We start from the raw sequence: 21,003 nt of genomic DNA on the forward strand, positions 1-21,003 counted from the left end.
GATGGTTCAGGCCGCCGAGTCGGTCGGCCTTACAATGGTGTCGGGCATGGCAAAGTGAGAGGAGAGGTCGCGTTCAATCCTTTCCGCCCACGCAGCCTCGATAACTCTACGACCGCCTCTAACCATAGAGATGTGTTGATTGTCGTCGACAGGGTATGCTTTGCCGCGAATGAATGACTTGGGTGAGTGTGTGTCGTCATCCTGGTCGGTCGAGGTGTCTAACGCGTTGATGGATAGCGGTGAGTTCGTCTCGCTTCCGCTTCCCAGTGTCGACGACACCGCGGTGTCTGCGCGTCCCTTGAAACCATGTTTGTCGGCTTCGCTGAGGTCCACCATGGTCGTGATTGTTTCGATGTGCTGCCTAGGGCAGTGGGTGCGTACTACGAAATGCGCGGCGTCCAAGCGTATATCCGAGTAATCCCTAGGCGTTTTGAGTTCCCTGGGCAGTTGATCTCCAGCGAACCTGAAATCTGCAAACTCCGATTCGTATTCCACGAACTCCTTCTGCAACAGTTTCCCGAGGTCGATGGGTCCGACCTTAACAACCCGGGGGTGGTTGAGTGTGATATGCCCCGGTACAACAAGTTCCGCCTCTTTATCCTGTTCCACCAGATCCATGAGACGATGTTCATTAGTGATATGGCATTCTTGTAGGAAAATCCGCGGCCCGCTCCCGAACGGGATACGCAAAATCGCCTCCGCATCTACGCTGACGTTTCCCGTCAGGTCGAGCAGAGTGATTCCCGAGAAAGCCGACAACCCCGAAATTTCGGAGATTCGGTTGTTTGCCAACAGCAAACATTCCACAGTGGCCGCTGTGTCAGGCTCTGCCAGCACGCAGGTGATGTCGTTTGCCTCCAAATCCAGGAGGCTATACTCCGCGGTATTCACGACGGTTATAGGGTAATCAACTTCGTCAGCCGTCGCCAGCACAGTCGCCTCTCCCGCTTTCCGCAGGCACACAGTCTTGAAACGGTTGCTCCTGAGCTTGACGGTGCGCAGGCTGCCCATTTTCCATAGCGGCTTGAACGCGTTGATATTGTTGTTGCTCGCGTCTAACACCCGGAGATTTACAAATCTCTCCAGCCCTTCAAGTGATTTGAGCCCACACATCTGCACATGTAGTTCTCTGACATCGCCGAACGAGAGTCCAACTCCGTCCATGCTCTTGGCAACTGCCGAATCCCACAGGGAGTACAGCGACTGTCCACTAAGGTCCAAAATCATCTTCGCTAGATTCAACACACAACAATTCCTCTATTAATTCACGATTTGGCGTCAACCGCTACGGTATCGACCGACCCTTCGTTACAGCTACGCTCTCTGCGTAGATACACGCGAACGCGCCTCTTGCAAGCGCGTAAGATAAACACCTATTTTACCACCGTGATCCGTATAACTTGTGACCAAACACCCGCCTTAATCGCGCTTTAGTTACGTGCGTGCACGCAAGTAACCTACACGGCCGCTTAATAACCGTTTCTTTTCGCGCCCTGCACAGAATACAGAGCCAAAAGCTATGAGAAATATTTAACAATGCGCGATCACAGTAGACCGCGCTAATTTATAATGCAGTACGCGGGGGTCCGTGCCCCCCCGGCGGCAACATCATATGCATAAAATGCGGCTCCCATAGTTGCCAACTGTTCTGTCTACGCAACCGAGACGCTTCGTAATATTCATAGATGTCTTCTACGCATCTACAGTCATGACTGTGTTTGTATGTTTGTGCTTATGTGCGTTTTGCTAAGGTATGCGCGCTGCGATTGCGGGGGTGACTTCCACACATTTATAGGTTATTGCCATCAATTTGTGTCACATGCCGCATTTTGAACTACACAATGCGCGATTTGTCGGCGGTAAGCAATTGTGCGCGTATTTAGACATCGGCTTACCCCTGGTCATATGTGCAGTGCTTTGGCGGCCCGGATCACGCACACACCACAATTCCAGCTGACAACAGTCCATGTATGTTCAATCTACTCTTGACTCATAGCGTGTGTGTTATCGAAAGCGGTTTAAGATCTATTTCGCACCGCTGGGTCGTTGCTGTTTGTCGCATTTGCTCAAAGGGGATTATTTAAGGGATGCCCAGTCACTGTACAGTATACAGATACGCCGTAACCCGTGTATTATATGGCAGCGGTGTGCGTCAAAGCGGTTAGCTCATAAGGGCGTGCCCTGCCTGCTGCCACGACTTCCCAGGCAGCGCGCTTCGGTATAGCACTGGCAGGCTCAAGCAAGGTGATCGGTACCTCGCTACAACACAACAATTAATACTAACTTAATTTCCCCCCAAATCTCTACTACATCCGAACTCCTCGCGGTGGTCGTCCCCACCCGGATTCCACGCCTGAGTTCACTTCCCAGTTTATGTCGTCCTTCAAGATGGCAAGCGGGACGCAGACGTATAATTTTAAGGTGGGTGAGGCTCGCGTAAAGCGTTTTAACGATGTATTCAGGGTATCACCACGATCCCTACGGCCACGGCGCTGCTGGACACCGTGCTATCGGAGACCCAGCGCCGTACGCCGACGGAGGTCCACAAGCAGTTCAAGATATCCCGTATTCGGAAGTTCTACATGCGCAAGGTGAAGTATGTGCAGCAGGCGTTCCGAGACCGGCTTCAACGCATCCTGAGCCAGTTGCCTCAGTTGGACGTAGGTGTTTCGTGGCTTGATTTTCACTTTGGTTAGGACATCCACCCATTCTACAGCGACCTGTTCAATGTGCTGTACGACCGTGACCACTACAAGCTCGCGTTGGGTCACTGCAATGCAGCTCGTCGTCACCTTGACAAAATCGCAAAGGAGCACGTAGGCCTGATCAAGTTTGCGATCTCCGCATATCGGTGTAAGTCGCTGAAGGTCGCCGGCCTGGGTCGCATGGCCAAGGTAATCCGCAAGCTGGCTGGGAGTTTAAAGTACCTGGAGGATGTGAGGCAGCACATGTCCCGTCTCCCCTCGATCAACCCCTACACGAGGACCCTGTTGCTGACCGGTTACCCAAATGTGGGTAAATCCAGCTTCATGAACAAGGTTAGCAAGGCCAACGTGGACGTGCAGCCGTACAGTTTCACGACTAAGAGTCTGTACGTGGGCCACTTCGACCACGACTACCTGCGTTGGCAGGTGATCGATACCCCCGGTCTGTTGGACCACCCCCTGGACGAGCGCAACACTATCGAGATGACGGCCATTACTGCGCTGGCGCACATATACTGCGCAGTGCTGTTCTTCATCGATGTCAGCGAATCCTGCGGTTACTCGATCGAGCAGCAGGTTGCGCTCTTCGAGTCCATCCGTCCCCTGTTTAAGGACAAGCCCACATTGGTGGTGTTGAACAAGATCGATTTGGGCCCATTTGATATGAATCGCATGGTTAGTTTGGAAGGTTTACGGTGGGTGAAGGTGTCTGCCCTGACTGGTGAGAACGTGGACGACGCCAAGATTGCCGCCTGCAGGCTGCTGCTCGAGTCGCGTTTGGAGAAGAAGCTGAGCCAGGCTCCGCAGAGTGCGGTGCTTAAGTTGGCTTACGTGACCAACGTTACTCCCAACCCGGCCCGTCCCCCAACTGAGCGTCCTGAACACGCCGGTTCCGGGGAGGTCGAGACCGAGAAGCAACTGGAGGCTATGGGCGGAGGTCCCGGTGTGTACTCCGTGGACCAACGCAAGCATCACATATTGGCTGATGACGACTGGAAATACGACGAGGTCCCCGAGATCTACCGAGGACGTAATGTGGTCGACTACGCCTATCCCGGTAACGAGGAGACCTTGCGCCGGCTGGAGAAGGAAGAGGAGCTGCTTCTGCGCCAACTCGCGGACGACACCATCGACGACGAATGGGAGGATCTTGCCGAACGTGAGGCTGAAATGCACTCTCGCATTCGCCAGGTGAAGTTCGAGAACTCGCTGAAGCGCAAGAAGGGCGGCCCAGTGCTGAACGAGACTATAAAGGTCAAGAAGATGCGAAGCAAGGGCAAGGACCGCATCAAGTTGCACCAGCGTGCTTCTCGTCTCGCGCCCATGCCCATTGACACGATTGAGGGTAAGCTCGAGGAGGCCAAGAGCCGCCAGAGGCAGGGCCAGGGCGAATCCGTGTCCTTCTCTCGCCCCAAGGCACGCGTGAAGGTTCCTAAGGGCACGTTCAGCGAGCACGACCGCACCATAGCGGTGAAGCGCCCGAAGCACATGTTCACCGGCAAGCGCACGTTGGGTAAAACATCCCGTCGTTGATGCTTGCCTACCAACTTTCGGTCTAATGCAGATTTGGCTTTTACGGCCATATATTGTCTCGTTTACTCAGAGTACTGTCGTAACTTGAGGGTCAAACGATGTTTCCCCGCATGTTGTAACGTCACCACGTACCGGCGTCTACGTGCCTGTTGGCGGCAGTGCCATTTGATGACGGCGACGTGCATGGTTGTGGGCGCATGGTTCTGGATAACAGTAGGCGTCACGTAGTGAATGTACTGGGCGGCATAATGCGCCAACTGCTACCCAGATCCTTCATAGCTGAGGTTCCAAGTGTCTATGTCTCAGGAAACCGATCATACTGCACACACCCAGCCACTTGGACGTCATATGTGCGTTAGGTGACTAATGACGTCTAGTAGTGACATTTCAGATGCGCTGCGACCAATAAAACACCAGGGTGTGTGTGTAAACGTACAAACGCAGATAACACATGTGGTCATGCACCGCAAACAGGGTATGCACTAAATATATGTTTGGTATAGTAATGATATTCAACAGAATGTACACATCAGATAGTTCCGGGGATTTTGCTTCAACATCGGCTTATTAGCAGCGTAACTTGCGTCTGTGTCCATGTTTGTAACGAGACCTTGTGCCATCTACTCTGCCTTCTTAAATAGCTGCGACACTCCTTCAATACACTGGGCATAATTGCATCGTAAAACACTCACAACCAACTCTACTTCCAATCGGTATCCCGAAACCAAACTCTATGACGCATATTACGGTGACCGGGATGATAATGGAGCATATTAAGCCAAAAACGCAAGAAACCAGCTTCTTGGTGGCGCTCATCTTAGCAACTCTAACTGGCTTGTACTATAAGCTATGTGTAAGTAAAATATGAATAACTTAGAGACACTAACTTGGTGGTTAGCGTATCCCGGACGTATTAACTAGTCGTCTAGTGATTCCAGTAGGCCTGGTTGATAAAATTTTTTATTACAAACACACGTCTACAGCTGACTACTGTGATGTCTCTGTGGCCTGTTTAGTGGGACTAGTGCGGCAACTGGGACAGCAGGTGGCACTACTGTCGCGAATGAGCGCAGAATTTTCCCTGCTGCTATGGCACCGGCTGCTCAAGCTTCCAGGGCACATTTCTCTATTCACAGGCTACTCTGACACGCTTTTGCATCATTTGTGTACAATTTATAGCATCTAGACAGCTAGGTGTCTATGAAGCCGGCATGAGTTCGTCTAGCATTCTGAGGCTCTTGGCCAGCGCTTCGTCGGAGCACGGTATCAACATGATCACTTTTCTGAGTTCCTCACGATTTTTGATGTGAGGCAGCTCCTTCTTGACCGTCTGAAGTTCGTCCGGAGGCGCGAATGCGATCGCCCGGATGAACTTGGACATCTCGGTGTCAGCAGCATACACGCCATCTCTGGTCAATAGCCGTTGCCGGACGTTATTCAGCGCGGCTGCGCCAATTTCCTCGCCAACTATGATCCTGGCCTCGCGCAATTCTTCCGGCGTCAAGGTGAGAACGCGTCTGGACAGGTTGACTATCCCTTGCAGGGAGTCAAAGTTCTCCTCCCCTCCTTCGAAGTGTAGTGCGAAGAAGTCCTCCAGAGGGTACGTGAATACCCTTGTTTCCGCCTTGTCCTCTCCGAGGTTGATGCAATCGTTGATGATATTGATGAACCAGTGTATGCGTCTGGACCTCTCAAACGGTATGAACTTGTTGAAGTCCTGGCCCCGGAGTATGGTGACCAGTTTCTTCATAGCTTCAAGTCCGCTTTCCGGGTCATACCACTCACGTATGCGGATGCCTACATGCGTTTTGTATATCTCCTCCACCTCCTTTGGGCCCAGCTCGTATGCCCTGTGCAGGTGCTCGACTTCGTTGAGTGATTCCAGGCAGAGTTCCTCGTTGCTGAACTTCTGCAGGAACCTGTGATAAAACTTCCTGCCTAGTCGGTTGAGCACTTCCCTCCTCGTATCCTTGATGAGTCCGTATACGGCGCACTGCTCGTCCAGTTTTTCCTGGTCCACCTTGCCATGCACGTCTACATGCGATATAATGAAGGCCCCCATGATTTCCTCCATGATGGCGCTGTTTTGGGCCCTGATTGAGAAGCGCATCCTGCGTTTTCCGTCTGCCATGTACATCACCCCTAGCCTCTTGAATTCGTCGATTATGAATTCACACATGTCCAGGAACTGCCGACCTGGTGTGCGTTTCATCATCAATTTGTTCGCCTCCACTATGAGGTAGTCGTACTCGGTCTTACGGAGTATCATGTCGAACGGCGTTTCCTGTATGAGCAGTTCCTTGGCTAGCGGCATCAGCTCCTCCTCTACGGCCTTCGGCCAGTCCTGCGGCGAACGCTTCATCACGGCTCCGCAATGCAGGTCGAGCGCATGCTGCGAACAATGCCAAACACATATCTAACCACTTACCGAGAAGCATTTGGTATGTATTTCCGCGATCTTTTGCGGCGTGAGCTTGAAGAACGCTTGTATCTTTTTTATGTTCTCCAATTCCAGCTCGGACGGCACCTTCGACGAGTACAGATACGTTATCCTATTGTACACTGATGGGTCGAAAGGATTGAAATAGTGGTCCTCGACGTCACCGATGTCATCCTCGATGTGTTCCACGTAAGCTCCGGTACGCTTCAGCAGATCTTCTTCGTAGGCAACGGCGCATACATTCTGGGCCATCTCCTCGTCGCAGTCCAATTCCCGGCACCAATCGACGTTCGACCCCAAGCTGCACAGGATATGACGTTACGCAACGGCACGCATTGCTTACCTGTCCTTCTGCCTCAGCCGCTGTCTTGCGTATAGTCGACGCCAGTGCTCATCACTCTTCTCCACTAGCCTGCACACGATGTAGTGAACGCGTATTCCACCTACTTCTTCAAAAACGGGAAGATTGTCAGCACAGTCTTGATGTCTTCTTCATTTACGGCTCTCTTGCGGTAGCAATACACCACCCAACATGCGTAGGCCAACCGGCTGTCAATTATAGGGCGGTCAAGGGCGTGCGGGTCCTCGGGAAACTTGTAGTCGGGTTCATATTCCAATTCCTTGGGCCTTTCTCCAATGTGAAACTCGTTCGGTACGCATTCCAGCCGGGGGTCGAGTTCTCCCCTCTCGACCATCCTCGAGAGCTCCATCTGCAGCGGAATGGGCGTCAAGCTATCCTCGCCTGTAATTTTTAGAGGTTCCACGTTTTTCAAGTCGGCCTCCCATTCTTCCTCGAGCTGTTTCCACTCCGACTTTTGGGGCGGTGGGTCGAGCATCTCCCAGTCGGCGTTCTCAATTTTGGCCACTTCCCCCGTACCCAGGATTTGGTGCCTGCCAAGTTTATAGTCAATGTACTGAAGGTTGTGCCTGAAAGCGCGCTCAAGCCTGTACCACAGCTTGCAGTCGATGGTGTCCGCAGCTGCATTTACTACGGCATTCCTGCCCCGCAGCAGCGAACTCATGTATTTTTCGACGAGGTTCCAATTAAGTTTGTTCCTGGCATTAATCATTTCCTTTTTGGCCTCTGACGCCGTTTTCTTGATAACGTCGCATATAGCGTTTACAAAAACTAGGTCTCTGCACCTATAGCGCTGCATTATCTCCCTTATCTGGTCTGGCGTCACCGCAGTGAGGTCCCACGTCGCCAGTTCGTCTTTGAGGTCCTGGTACATGGCCACACTGCACGCATCGAGCGTCACTTGCTCGGATATATTGGCCACCCTCGCCATCTCCAGCACCTCATCGTGGTTCAGTGCTTTGTTCTCGTGCAATTTCTGGGTGAGGTAAAACATCGCTTCGTTTTTGATTTCCTCAGTATGCTTTTTCGCTATATGGAACCCCTGTATCATTTCCTCCAGGTTACCGGTCTGGTTTCGGATCTCAGCAGCAATGAATTCCACGCATTGCTGCTTGAGGAACTGGGTATACTTCGGCAGCAGCCACTCCTCTCTGACGTGCAACGCCATGGAGAGCGCTTTGAGCATCTCCAATTTGTACCCAACCTTATGGGCCAAATCGGTTACTGCGTCCCTGGCTTGCTGCAGCTCAATTTGCATCCGGAGGTGTTTCTCTTCATCACTTTCGCCGAGGAACTCGTTGTGAGTGTCCACGCCGTATTCCCTCTCCAGCGTTATCCTTTTGAACTTGCCGCCGATCTGGTCGAGTTCCCTTGCGAACTTTTCAATGTCGTCAAGTGTCGACGTCGCCATGGGCTCGTCCTTGAGGTTGTCCCACGCATCATCTGACACGTCGAACTCCTTGAGAGCCCTTACGAATTCCTTGTACTTGTCGATCTCTTCGTCCGACTTCCGTTTGAAATTCTGGATACCACCGAACGCCTGCAGAACGAACGTTGTGAACAGCATGGCAGTGCGCTCGAATTTCGCCACGTCAGGCATAGGTATCCCCAATTCTTTGCACCCTTCTTCGTACAGGTCCGTATAGTCATCATCTGAAAACTCCGGATCACCTGAGATTTGCCTGCCCAGAACTTCGTCCCCCTCAGCGCACGGCAGGTCGTTCGATGTGGCGAGGTCGCACGCTGCAAAGTATATCACTCGGTATACGGATGCGCCACATATCGGCAAGCATATTTCTGCAACCCGTCCTAATTGCTTAGCCAGCAGGTTCCATGTCTTTATACCTTTCCCTTCCCTGGCCAACCGCATCGCCCTGCTGAACGCTGTGAGCGTGCAGTGTATGGTGAACTTTTCCAACCCCTTCACGACATCGTCCTTCGGAACCAGCCCGCTGTACGCTGCGTTGATTACGGCTCGCGGGTCCTCGAATGCGTTGTCAACAAGGTTTTTGAGGGCCACGTTGAACAAGTCTCCCTTCACCGTCATGTCCCTCGACAACCCAGCTAGAGTGGCGCCTGCCAGAGCAACAGAGCACGCCTTGGGACCAACGATGCCGTGCACCAAATTCTGCGCAGCGATCCCGCCTACCAGTCCGGCGACACCACCAATTGCGCTCGCCAGCAGCCCGCCGAAAGCGGCGCCGGTAGCACAGCTTATCGCCGGCACCCCGATGAACCTGTAGTAGAAGTTTGGCGGCATGAGGTTCATGCCGGGCCCGTACTCCTCCCTCATGAGGTCTGGCAGCGAATCTGCCGGCACCGCCTTGTCTTCCGGGTACCATACGTTGTATATATCCAGAAAACTTTGATCATCAACCGGCCACTTGAGGTCCGGATACGTGTTCACGAAGTGTTTGTATGCCTCTCCCTGTGCCCTTTTGAGGTTTTCTGAGTCCATGTACAAGTCTTGGTCTGTGTGTTCGCGGTCGGGGTGGAGGTCGATGAACAGGATCGGCGGTTTGTATATGCGGTGTATGATCGTCAATATCCGTCTGGCGTTTTCCGGGTTCCGTTTCGCCAAATCGGCAACGTGGTCGTAATACGGCAACCCTAAATAGCCCCTCAGCGCGTTCTCAGTTAGTGGCGTGATCTCCATATTGGGGTCTTTGAGCTCTATGCCAAATGGCCACTTGCTCTTTACGTTACCTTCCTTCTTCCCTCGGATATACTGCATCAGTTTTCTCAGCCCCAGAGCCTCCACCAGAGTTTGTATGAACGATTTCGGCTTCTGCCGCATATTAAACATCTCCCTGAGCATGGCGGATGCAAGTTCATGTTTGATGGTTGGAGGTGGCTCTAATCCCAGCCTTTTGCAAATCTCTATGTCGTCATCGGTCGTTTCCTTTTCCTCCAGAATCTTGTCTACAAGCTGCATCATGCAGTCCCTTGCGTTGGGTTTGCGTCCCCAGTACCTGAGCAACACGTCACTGAGCGGGTGCGCCTCATCTTCGTCCTCTTTCGCATCGTCGGGGTACACTCGGTCGAGCATATCCCTAATTCGTTCAAGTTCGTCTGGCGGCAAATCTATGGGTTTTGGTTTTTCGAGGAAAGGGTTCTCAAAATGATCCTTTGCTTGCAGACGACTATTGGTACGTCCACCCCAGGCACCTGTGCTAGATTTGTCGGTGGCGGCACGTTTTCGCGCCATGTGTTGTTCCACTCGAGGCTCCACATTCATGTGACCCACAAACGTAGCCTCATGATTGCTGCTTCGCATTTTGCGCCTACCGGCTGACTGTGCTCTGTGCGATACTCCGGGGCGAATATCTCCGCATGCCACCTCACTGCGATTCCGCCGCAGTGTCCCTGAGGTCTGATAAGTGCCCGAAGTATTACATGTTGTGTTCACCAGGCAACCGAGACTCCGTTGAAGTCGCGGCGCAGCCTTGTTTATCGAGCTCAGCGCACCATCAGTCACATGTCGATGCTTCACATGCGTTTTGTGAAGAGCTTCCGCCGGAAACAGTGCTGCGATACAGACCGAGCACAGTATCACACATACTGTGATGTGCCCAGTCATGCTCTCGGCTCATCCCGTGGCCGATGGAACTGTGTACCTACGGCGTCGGCAGCAACTGCGATGACGAAACTTGCGATTCCGCGGCCATCTTCTCGTGATTCCTCGACAATTGGACGTCTACTAAGATATAGTATCACTTATCCGCTCCCAGAGCGCTTTACGAACGACCTTTCGGCGCCGAAGAAGTTCGGTTTAGCTGCAAGTTACGTCTACGAGAAGCTACGTTTCGCGGATTCCTTTGACAATCCTTACTAATATCCTCTTCTTTCGACCTCTCTATATACGTTTTGATGATTTACGCGCTATGAGGTTGTCGTGCTCAGCAATAAACGCCCGGCATCATGCTGCCTTCCGCAGTGTCGCGTACTTGGAATCTTCGTCACACATTCGGCGCCATACGAGCTCAAGACTGGTACAATGCCCAAGGCAACCATATAATTACTGCCACCATGTCAGCTGGTACTTCGCAGGGCACTCTGGACGTTGACGACCGCATTGCTCAGACAGGGTGCGAAGCGCAGTACCGGCGCCTGGAGGACTGCCTGGACCGGCACGACAGGTATGCTCAGGTGACATATAGCACAGCACGTTTCAATATACATGGATGTGTGTTATCAACAATCGTCAAATGTGTCCTATTTTTGCACATTTGTGACTTCATCGCTTCGTCGTAACTACGTGTTTTACTGGGACCGTGATGAAGCTTCTTCTCCTTTCTCATGGCTGTCGCAGAGTGTGGAAGCAATGCCAGTCTGATCTCCACGAGTTCGGGCGTTGCATGAAGTCTAACAATACCGGCACGGGTGATGCGCCTGTTCAGCCTGCAGTGAAACGCTTCTCGATCAGGCATTTGTGGCCGTGCAACCCCAGCCCTGACTCCGGAACTGGTGGCGTGAACACAAAGTAGCTACGGCGTTGCGGCTTCACTCCATCTTGACTATCATCAGGTAGTTGTCGTCGAGCTCTGGCTGCTCCTTGAGCTGCTTCAGCGTGTCTTCGGAGGGCTGCTCGGCAAACTTCTTGTTCAGCGCGATGATTTCCAGCGTCGCCGGCGACATGAAGTCAAACATCGTCTTTGCAGACTCCACACTTAATAGAAACTCGTCCTTCTGCACCTTGTTCTGTTTGGTGAAGTCGATGAACGACAGATCCTTGAGCGCCTCCATTTTGTCTTTCGCGAACGCCAGGTAGTAGCGGCCGGTTTCTCCCGGCACTGGCTTGAGTACGTATCCGCTGTCCGCGATGGCCGCGCCGGCAGAAGTCGCGACGTGCCTAACGCCGCCGGTCGCGCCGAGCGCCTGCCTGGCAACTCCGGCCCTCACCGCCCTGGCCTGGCCTACGAGCGGGGCTATCAACTTATCCATTGTACGAATTGGCAATATAATAATGGGCTACATCTAATCGAAAGATTAATGTGGTTTGTGCTGCTTATACGGTGGCGGGTCCGGTCTTCTTCTTGGCCGGGGGCTGGGTGCCAGAGCGGAAGCCGTTCTTGAACCTCCTCGGCATGGTCTTAAGGTGGCGGCACCTGCGAGTGAATGTGCAAGGGTTCGGTCGGGCTCGGCACATCGCGCCATGTTGAGCTGAGACTCACCTGCCTGTGCCCGTGGTTCGCCTGCGGACGGCCTTGAACGACCAGTTGTAGCGCCTCGTTTTCTTGTCAGGGTAGCCTGAACGGGTGTTAGTGTGTGTTTGGTGACGCGTCGTCTGGCTACGGGGGAGTCCGCTCATCCCGAACTTTGTACCCCGCCACCGCGGTTCCGCGGAGTTTCGGGCGGCACACCGGCTCCTTTCTTTTATCACTTACCGCACGAGCCGCATCTCTTCTTCTGGTTGTGGAAGGCGCGATTGCCGCAGCGGCGGCACAGTATGTGGGTCTTGCCGTTGCGGAGACCGAACGACCCCGTACCCTTGCCACATTTACCCATTTTGCACCGCTTTGCGTTTATATAATGCTAAAGTAGCGATTTTGTAATTTGTTTCACGCGGCGGTGGAGTTTCCGGCGGTGGCGCGCAGTCCACCCCATGGCGAGTGTCGTTTCTAGGTCAGGCAGAACCGCCCAGTTACCGGGGCCGCCGCGCAAACTTAGACAAGTGTGTTTTGTCGGAGCCTTATCACGTGTAATGGTGCCACACCGGTTGCGAATTATTACACCTCACCTTGGCCGCAGTCGGCCCGGCGCCGACGCCACCTGCCGGCGTCGCCTCTGCACAGATGGCCGTGGCCGTCTTTCGCATATACGACCCGCATAGGGGTTACACTTAATGCTTAGGTTCATTCAGCGGCTACACTGAGATGGGAAGCGAGACTATGAGCGAACTCTTTTCGCACTTCTGCTTCTTGCCGCGTGACTTAAGGAGGCTCGCGGTGAAGCTGAGCAGGCTCTGAAGGTTGTGGTTTTCCTCTGAGCAGGGTTCCACGAGTTCCTGTAGCCTCGTGACCCACTCCGGCTTGAGTTTGTCCGCTTTCTGCATATGGAACAGCTTGGCATCCAGCAGGATGTTCATGAATGCGATGATGCGCTTGTAGCAGTGGATTTGATGGTCGCCGAACATGTCGATGTTGTCGAGCATGTAGAACAGCTTTTCAACGATTTCCGCGCACTTTTCCTCGGAGACCTGCTTTCGTATGGCCGCTATCATCTCGTTCTGGTCGCCCTTGGTGTGCTGTATGAGCACCTTCAGCAGCTCCGTGTTCTCGACGATGATCTTCACAGCCTCCTTTTCCTGGGGGCATTAGTGCGTGCGTTGTTATAAACATACGGGTATGTATATGGACCTCAGGCACTCGATTGCGCACGACTCCAGCTTGTTCTTCATGATGTGGTCGACGAGTTGGGTGTTGATGGCGACCTTCCCCGTGCGAATGAGCATCGATAGTTCCTCTGCGGCAAGGTTAAAGTGGTTATATGAAATAACTACGCGTGTACAACGCACAACACGAGTGCCGACGTGAGAGCATCCAAAACAGCACAAACGTCCACGCGACGACAGCGTTGCAACCAAGCTTGCGTCACACCGCAGTCACGTAACTCCCACACTCAGCCGTACGTATTTTGGCACGTCCATCGCCACCTCGCCGCGCCAAAGCACAACGTGGAGCAACATAGTTACCCAGATAATGCCGTCATAAATCCCACGATGACACGGCAACATACCTTCTGGCCTATGCACCTCCAACTTGTTGTTAAAGAGTACGGGCACTCGCGACGATATTGGCGGCTTGAAATGGACCAGCACCAGGCCAGATTCGCCGGCCCGCAGAAGCACTGCCACGCGCTTGCCAACTCCGTCGACCTGAGCATGCTTGCAGGTCGTGCAACCAGACACCACCTACCGTCAGGATCTCGCTGCAGTCCGATTGCAGCGGGATCTTCTTTTCCACACGCTCGCCCTTCACTACGTTGTGGTACACGACTTTCATGGAGTGGTCGGCGGCTTCAACCTCCATGACGCGTTCCTGCCCCAGGAGCCTCAGCGTGGTGGTGGAACCCAGTGCGATGTTGAGGTGCCTGACCAGCACCATGGCGCAATACAGCCGGTAGTACTTCAGCACGCTCCATTTGCCGTCGCAGCCTATCAGGAAGTGCTTGTCCGACCCGATGGCGCGCGTCATTTTGCCTGTTTTGGCCTGGCGGAAGAGGTCGTTCCTGAGTAGGGTCAGGTGCCCATTCCGAACCGCGACGAGCGCGATTTTGACGTCCTTGCCCTCGTTGACGTAGGTCAGACAGAAGACGCCCTCGTCGACGAAATCCGCGAAGAGGATCTCGCAGTCGCACTTGCCGACGTAGACCTCGAGCGACAGCGTGCGCTCGCCGATCTGCAGCTGTAGCATTTTGCGCGTACGGCAAATGAGCACGTGCAGCAACTCCTGTTCGCCCATCATGTGGACATGTAGCAGGCGCTTGGACATCTTCAGCTCCTTCACGGCCCCCGCCTGGTCAACCAGGTAGAGCCGGTTCCTGGCCGCCAGGGCGAGCGCCTTGTCGTACGTGGATGCCATGCGGCACCTGTACTGGAATTCGAATTCTCGAACGCATTTTAGTTGCTCCTGCGGCCAATGTGGTTGTATGTGCGCGCAGCTTACGTTGAACGCGAGCTGGATTTTGTCGTTGGAGAAGAAGTACTCGCCGCCGCTCCGTGCGATGAACTGCGCGCCCTCCGGCAGCGCGTCCGACTTCATAGCGTACTCTACGCCATGATGCTGCGATCCTGGCGCCATGGTTGAGACTGGCGCGCTCGACGGCCGCGGCCGCGCGCCCCCATGGAATCCCGCCGTCGCGCGCCGTTCCGCTCGCCCACTCGCGACCTTGTACACGATGATCGTCCCGATTCGCTGCTTCACCTGCGGCAAGGTGATAGGGCACCTCTGGGAGCGCTGGCTGGAGATGCTCAAGCAGAACGTGAGCGAGGGGTGGGTGTAAGAAGGCTCCGTGCCAAAGTTTCGCAGCGACGCCTTGGACCGCCTGGACCTGACGCGCTACTGCTGCCGCCGCATGATTCTGACGCACGTGGACCTCATTGAGAAGCTGCTCGTCTACAACAGTGGGTTTGGGTGTGTTGGCGCTGACGCCGTTCAGTCTACGACAAGCGGAACCAGGAGCACATCTGACTGCCGTTTGCTAATCGCATACAACATTTACATGTGGGAACAGTCTAGCCCGGTCCATACGGGCTTTTAGGCGGCGCAGCCTGATGGCGGCGGCGCACTTTCCCTCCCCGCCGCCGCAGCTGCGAAGCACCGGACACTAATCGCTTGAATATTATACACGTGTTTGCTAGGGGTCTCAGACCTCCCCGTAGTATGACTTGAAGTATTCGTCGTACAGGCGGTTCGCGGTGCTCGCGACCTGGGTGGATTCGGTGGGCATGACGTTGGCGTAGATGGCCGGGAGGTTTTTGGGGGTGATGGCGACCACGGCCTGCGCGGCGTCCGAGGCGTGGTGGAGCCTGACTTCCGGGATGTCGTCGAGGTCCAGGTCCTTGATGAGGACGTCGACCTCGTTCTGGCCGTTGGTGAACACGACGGCGTCGAGCCTGATGCCGCCAGCCAGCATCCACGGCACGTAGTACGAGATGGTGTCGTTGTTCTCGGCGATCTCGACCACGTCGTCCCTGGTTCCCTTGAAGCTGATATCGATTTCGAGCGGCCTCTTGGGGACCTCGGTGAGGCTGCGCGCCTCGAGGTTCGCCGTCAGCAGCTTCGCCTTCCGACCGGCCGTGCCGATGTCGCCGACATACATGAGAATTTCGGTAATCTTGCCGTTCACCACCTCGGCGGTGGTGTTCAGCACCCTGCAGAGGTTGGACCCGCCGTCCGGAATGAGGAGCCTTCCGTCGTACCTGACGTCTCCGATCCTGTGGTTGACGGCGAACTCGGGCTTGATGCGGTAGTAGCTGTTGTTGCCGTCCTGGACCTTGACGACCTGATCGGCAGCCTTCGCCTCGGGGGCCAAGTCAATCGTGACCGGCTTGCTCCTCATGCGCACGAAGGTTATCTCTCCGTCGACCACCCTGCTGCGGAAGGCCTCCACGACGCTGTCGCCCTCCTCGGTGAACGACCTCACCACGATGTAGGACATGAAGTACTCCTCGGCGACGTAGACCTCCCTCATCTTGAAGTACCTGTTGTACGGCACGAGCGTGGTGTCGCCGAAGGTGACCGCGCCCATGGTGATGTTGAACAGGTCCTTGCACACGTAGATCTTGACGAACTTGCCGAGGGTGTCCCTGCAGAAAACTTCCGGCAACGCGTCGTTGAACACGTCGGTTATCTTCAGCACGTGCGGCTGCTTGTGCCTCTCGACGAACAGCATGGTGTCATCCCCGAGGAAACCCTGGCGGAGCACGTACTTGGTGTGGAACCTGACGCTTTCGTTCATCTGCTCGGTGACGAGCAGCTCGTTGAAGTCGTACAGGAACTCCGTCGAGATCGCGTTGCTCTGGTTCGGAGCGACAATGGTGTTTTTGTACTTGATGGACCCGATCTTCATGTTGGGCAGGGCGGCCGCGACATGGAACTTGCCCTTCTCCAAACGCGTGACCCTGAAGTTGGGGTCGTTCGCGTTCAGCTGGGTGAGCTCGAACTGCACAGGCTTGGGCCTGTGGAGCCATACGCCGTCCTTGTTGGTGACGTAGGTGACATTGGTGGGCTGGTCCTTGTTGGTCTGGGTCTCCACAGTGGTGTACTCGTCAACGACGGTGATCCTTCTTGAGAGCACGACATACGGCACTTTGTCGGGGTCCTCCAAAAAGCTCTTGCCAACGAGCGTCTTGTTCATGTAAGTGACCGCGCCGATGGTGTAAAGGAGGTTGTTGGGCGCGGGGATCGTGTACACCTTGCCGTTCCTGTCACTGGTGACCTGGATGCGCTCATCGATGTTGGTGTTTGTCAGCTCCAAGTTGATGACTTCCGGCTTGTACGGGGTGTAGTTGCGGCCGTCGGACGAGCGGTAGAGCTCCGCCTCGAAGAGACCGTTCAGCAGCCTGGCGTACACGGTGAGGTAGTGAGTGCCCTCCACGACTTGCATTTTCAGCTGCACACAGCGGGCGTGGTTGCCCATGTACACCACGCCCTTCTGGTCCAGGATGTCCACCACCCTGTAATCGGGGTCACTGCAACCGTCGAAGAAGACGCAGTTCTCGCCGCAGGTCGACAGGATCTGGCAGTACTCCGTCCTGTAGTCCTTAGACAGGTCGATGTACAGGGAGCCGTGGTCCAGGGTGCGGTACATGCAGTCCTTCCAGGCGACGGGCAGGAAGGACGTCTTGAAACTGTTTCCCACGTTCGGCGTGGTAAACACGTGCCAGATGTTGTTGCTGAATTCCGCGTACCGGAAGAAAACCTCGTCATCCTGCTCCAGAAGCACCTTGTCGCCGCATACGATGGATCCCATGCGCCTTCCGGGTTTGGGCAGGAGGCGCGCCATGGTGTTGTCCGCGCGCATCGGCTCTTGCACGAACGACTCGAAGCTTTTACCGCATATGTCCAAATCATCGAATCCCCCCGAGTACTCCTCGTATTCGCCGGTAGTGGTCTTCACAAGCTTCTGCCTGTTGGGAATGCCGAGGAAGATGGTCTCGACTTCCACAATGTAGATGTAGCCGTCCTTTTCGACGGCCGGCTTCAGGTCGGTGTTTACATATTCATTTTCCAACAAACGCTGCACGCTAACCCTTCTGTTGGTGACGCCGGTCTCCGGTATTTTCGAGATCTCCTGGCCGCTGTTGGACACGGTGCCGATGCACTTGCCACTCTTGGTGACGATGGTGAACCTGGAGCCCGACTCATTTCTGACGTAGTAGGTGCTCTCCGGGATGGAAATGTCCACAGGAACAAACTCCAGGCACTTCTGAGCTGCCGCTGACGCTGCAAACGCCGCAAGGGCCGCGATGCAACCTAGAACGTTCATCTTCGTCCACAGTACCTTTCAACGAGCTCAGTGCTTGCTCATGATGTCACGTTTTGCGTGTAATGCGCGCTGCTCCCTCCGTCGCCTTCCGCGCCCGGATTCGCGCTCTCCGGCTGGCGCTCGCTGCGTGCTTGACCGAATGCGGTGTGGTAGAGGTCGGAGTCGCGGAGTATCGCCCGCCAGACTTCGGTAGCACGGCTGCACAAATTGCACGGTATAATTGCGAAAATACCTGTCCGACTGTTGGATATGCTGCAGGCATGTGAGGACGCGGCTCCGCAGCAGGGCGTCAACGTCCACGCCCGCCATGTGCATACCCCAGGCGGCCCGAAACAAGGCTTCTCCCTGCAAGTGTGTTTCAGAACTCTCGGAGTGTGATTCGTACCGAGCAGTCCTGGCTCATACCGGCCTCGATGCGCCGGAACAGGGCGGCGTCGGTGTGTCCATGTCGCGCGAACGCGAGTGCCGCGGTGCCGCGTCCTGCTCTACATTGGAAACGTGCAGTGGTCTGCGCACCTATATCGTCCAGAGTGTGGTCCGTGTCGCAGAATTTCGGCTGCATGTAGGCTGCGAGGTCCCTATCGGCGAGGCCAGCGCGGCTGAGGTGCCAGAGCGTCGCTACCACGTCTGCTGCTGCGGGGACGTGTCCGGAGCGCCTTTCGGCACACCTACCTGACATTTGCCACAGAACGTTGGGGACGTGGTCGGCCATAGCGCGAAAGAGCTGCTGCTGGGTGTTGTGTTTGATCCTCCTCGACAGGATGTGCAGGGCATCCACTAGTCCCTTCTTGTCAAGCTCCTGCGTGCGGTGCCTGAGTAGCGGCGCCGCAACGACGTACACGCCTGCGTCTTATGCATGGCAGCGAATGGCGTCTTACCCGTGTCCTTGTTTGATTCGTGGAAGGCCCTGAGCACGTGCACGGTGTCTACTGCGCTCATGATCGGCATTGACGCCTTGAAGCGCTTGCTGAACACCGTCCAGAACGCTTTGGACTTCTGTTGGGTCTGGCTCGCCGCGCCGGTCCGTTTCTCTTCCCATTCGAGCAGCGGCACCTTACTGGTGTTTGATGCTCCTTCGAGTCGCAGCACCTCGTCAGCCGTTTTCCGAAGCGTTTTGGCGTCGGCCATGCAGAGCACCTTTCCGAAGTCGTGCTTGATGGGCTTGAGCCTGAACCTGATGTGCCGTGCTGGCCCGTCCTGAGTGACCACAGAAAGTTCCTTGCAGCTGGCGTGGCCGGGGCCGCGCAGTACCCCGGTCAGCCTGAGCATTGCCTGCCGGATTTGCATTTTGCAATAACGAGTGATTTATTCGGCGTAATAGACTTTGTTACGCTCGAATCGCAGGTTGTCTGCGTATATATCCTCATGCGATGGTAGAGGTGGCGTTACACCACGGGTTAGCGTAGGAAGCAAACTAGTCACTTCCCTCGTAGCAGCTCGAATAAGTACCAGCAACAATAGGTTCAGCACGGCAGATAAGCTGTGTACAAAGCTGTGCCGTCTTTATTCTCATATTGGGATGGAGCGCCAAAATGTCAGCCTCGCTCTCGAGATGACTGCGAATGGCACTCCTGGCGCAGCGATCGATTCGATAGGGTACACGCCCAGTAGGCTGAAGTCGGTTCTGCACACAATTTAAGCTCGTGATGAGCGCCCATTACCTCGCTAGGTAATCCAGCAGCGGGTTCCCGCGTTGCTTGAGTGCAGTGAGGAACAGGCGGTGTACGTCCAGTCCAGCGGGCTGCCTGGACGCCAGAAAAAAGAGGTGCGGACTCCGGGAGTCGTACAGGCCGTACACAACCCTCCCAGCACGCTCCAGGGGCAGCGAATCCGGATTTAGCGAATCTTGGTTAAAACCCCTCTTGGCCCTGTCTTGTCTAACCTCCGCAGCTGCACGGCGTTACAACACTCCCGTCGCGGCACATCGGCCAGCCTTCCTAGGCCGGCTGTAGTTCCATCTCAGTTACACCTACCTATGGTGCGCAGCCGCCTAACATGTGGCGGGAACAGCTCCGGATTCCGCTCCGCCTGCAGCAACGCCTGGCTGAGCGAGCGAACTTCTTTTGCGACTGCCTCTAGAGCCCCGCCAACGGTCATGTCAAATATGAACTGCGTTTTCGTCGCGCAACGAATGCGATGTGTGTACACGATCGACCGTTGTCGCGTGTCTGTTGTTGATGTGCGGCTGGGCGTACGGCACATCGGCTCCCGCATTCACAACTTATCGCAATGGAATCTAGCGACCAAGGCGCTCTTATTGCTCAGGGAGCAGAGGCGGTGTGTGTTAGACAATCTCGTTATATCATGTGCAGCGTGTGACTCGCATACTCTACCTGGGACGCAACGCGGTGCTGAAAACCAGACTCTCCAAGCAGTACCGGCACCCCGAGCTGGACGACGCTCTGAATAGCAAGAGGATAGTCGCGGAGTGCCGCGCGGTGGCCAGGCTGCGGCGCCACGGCATTTACGTGCCGCTGGTATACCTGGTGGACGTGAAGAATCGCCAAATAGTCTACGAGTTCATAAAGGGGCAGACCGTGCTGGACGCGCTTAAGGAGTCACACCAGGATATCTGTGAAGACGTGTTGAAGCGTGTCGGGGTTGCAGTTGCGAAGATGCATGACGTCAACATCGTGCATGGCGACCTGACGACGAGGAACATGCTACGCACCGAGAGCGGCGAGATTTGTCTAATCGACTTCGGCCTCAGTTATGTGTCAACTCTTGCAGAGGTGGGTGCTTGTTGCGTGTGAGTCACGCTGCTCAGGACAAGGGCGTTGACCTGTACGTGTTGGAGCGCTGCTGCGACGCCAACGAGGTTAGTTCCCTACACTCTCAACCGCCAATCCGTGACAGTTCGAGCTGTTCTTGAACGCCTACAAGCAGCAAAGCAGGTCCGCCGCAGCCACGATAGCCAAGCTGGCGGAGGTGCGCCTTCGTGGCCGCAAGCGTGACCAATCAGGTTGACAACCCGG

At 55.0% G+C, this 21,003-nt stretch overlaps 10 protein-coding genes across 10 annotated transcripts; 3 read left to right on the top strand and 7 right to left on the bottom strand.

Annotated features, from left to right (window-relative positions):
* Positions 1 to 6: 6 nt before the first annotated feature.
* On the bottom strand, positions 7 to 1,227 carry BBBOND_0310700 (hypothetical protein, conserved; the record flags this gene model as incomplete). The annotated part of the gene is made up of 1 exon (XM_012913899.1): positions 7 to 1,227. One exon carries the CDS (start codon positions 1,225 to 1,227, stop codon positions 7 to 9), a length of 1,221 nt encoding a protein of 406 aa, XP_012769353.1.
* Positions 1,228 to 2,388: 1,161 nt separating this feature from the next.
* Positions 2,389 to 4,238, top strand: BBBOND_0310710 (nucleolar GTP-binding protein 1, putative; the record flags this gene model as incomplete). Its single annotated transcript, XM_012913900.1, has 3 exons — positions 2,389 to 2,421; positions 2,463 to 2,660; positions 2,697 to 4,238. The coding sequence occupies 3 exons, from the start codon at positions 2,389 to 2,391 to the stop codon at positions 4,236 to 4,238; spliced, it is 1,773 nt and encodes a 590-aa protein (XP_012769354.1).
* A 1,198-nt stretch (positions 4,239 to 5,436) lies between these two features.
* BBBOND_0310720 (hypothetical protein) lies at positions 5,437 to 10,616 on the bottom strand (the record flags this gene model as incomplete). Its single annotated transcript, XM_012913901.1, has 4 exons — positions 5,437 to 6,630; positions 6,667 to 6,979; positions 7,022 to 7,090; positions 7,126 to 10,616. 4 exons carry the CDS (start codon positions 10,614 to 10,616, stop codon positions 5,437 to 5,439), a joined length of 5,067 nt encoding a protein of 1,688 aa, XP_012769355.1.
* A 923-nt stretch (positions 10,617 to 11,539) lies between these two features.
* On the bottom strand, positions 11,540 to 11,980 carry BBBOND_0310730 (hypothetical protein, conserved; the record flags this gene model as incomplete). The annotated part of the gene is made up of 1 exon (XM_012913902.1): positions 11,540 to 11,980. The coding sequence occupies one exon, from the start codon at positions 11,978 to 11,980 to the stop codon at positions 11,540 to 11,542; it is 441 nt and encodes a 146-aa protein (XP_012769356.1).
* Positions 11,981 to 12,044: 64 nt separating this feature from the next.
* On the bottom strand, positions 12,045 to 12,544 carry BBBOND_0310740 (60S ribosomal protein L37e, putative; the record flags this gene model as incomplete). The annotated part of the gene is made up of 3 exons (XM_012913903.1): positions 12,045 to 12,144; positions 12,211 to 12,286; positions 12,424 to 12,544. The coding sequence occupies 3 exons, from the start codon at positions 12,542 to 12,544 to the stop codon at positions 12,045 to 12,047; spliced, it is 297 nt and encodes a 98-aa protein (XP_012769357.1).
* A 358-nt stretch (positions 12,545 to 12,902) lies between these two features.
* BBBOND_0310750 (hypothetical protein, conserved) lies at positions 12,903 to 14,838 on the bottom strand (the record flags this gene model as incomplete). The annotated part of the gene is made up of 5 exons (XM_012913904.1): positions 12,903 to 13,343; positions 13,380 to 13,501; positions 13,775 to 13,913; positions 13,954 to 14,667; positions 14,704 to 14,838. 5 exons carry the CDS (start codon positions 14,836 to 14,838, stop codon positions 12,903 to 12,905), a joined length of 1,551 nt encoding a protein of 516 aa, XP_012769358.1.
* A 97-nt stretch (positions 14,839 to 14,935) lies between these two features.
* On the top strand, positions 14,936 to 15,228 carry BBBOND_0310760 (RNA polymerases N / 8 kDa subunit family protein, putative; the record flags this gene model as incomplete). The annotated part of the gene is made up of 3 exons (XM_012913905.1): positions 14,936 to 15,030; positions 15,067 to 15,161; positions 15,197 to 15,228. 3 exons carry the CDS (start codon positions 14,936 to 14,938, stop codon positions 15,226 to 15,228), a joined length of 222 nt encoding a protein of 73 aa, XP_012769359.1.
* Positions 15,229 to 15,403: 175 nt separating this feature from the next.
* BBBOND_0310770 (membrane protein, putative) lies at positions 15,404 to 18,028 on the bottom strand (the record flags this gene model as incomplete). The annotated part of the gene is made up of 1 exon (XM_012913906.1): positions 15,404 to 18,028. One exon carries the CDS (start codon positions 18,026 to 18,028, stop codon positions 15,404 to 15,406), a length of 2,625 nt encoding a protein of 874 aa, XP_012769360.1.
* A 38-nt stretch (positions 18,029 to 18,066) lies between these two features.
* Positions 18,067 to 20,125, bottom strand: BBBOND_0310780 (hypothetical protein, conserved; the record flags this gene model as incomplete). Its single annotated transcript, XM_012913907.1, has 9 exons — positions 18,067 to 18,226; positions 18,261 to 18,373; positions 18,414 to 18,508; positions 18,545 to 18,661; positions 18,701 to 18,871; positions 18,907 to 19,300; positions 19,586 to 19,652; positions 19,690 to 19,918; positions 20,002 to 20,125. 9 exons carry the CDS (start codon positions 20,123 to 20,125, stop codon positions 18,067 to 18,069), a joined length of 1,470 nt encoding a protein of 489 aa, XP_012769361.1.
* Positions 20,126 to 20,257: 132 nt separating this feature from the next.
* Positions 20,258 to 20,995, top strand: BBBOND_0310790 (Probable bifunctional tRNA threonylcarbamoyladenosine biosynthesis protein; the record flags this gene model as incomplete). Its single annotated transcript, XM_012913908.1, has 4 exons — positions 20,258 to 20,305; positions 20,341 to 20,760; positions 20,796 to 20,846; positions 20,885 to 20,995. 4 exons carry the CDS (start codon positions 20,258 to 20,260, stop codon positions 20,993 to 20,995), a joined length of 630 nt encoding a protein of 209 aa, XP_012769362.1.
* Between the last annotated feature and the right edge of the window lie 8 nt (positions 20,996 to 21,003).

This window comes from Babesia bigemina (genome assembly GCF_000981445.1).
Source record: "Babesia bigemina genome assembly Bbig001, chromosome : III".
In the NCBI taxonomy this organism is placed as follows: Eukaryota; Apicomplexa; class Aconoidasida; order Piroplasmida; family Babesiidae; genus Babesia; species Babesia bigemina.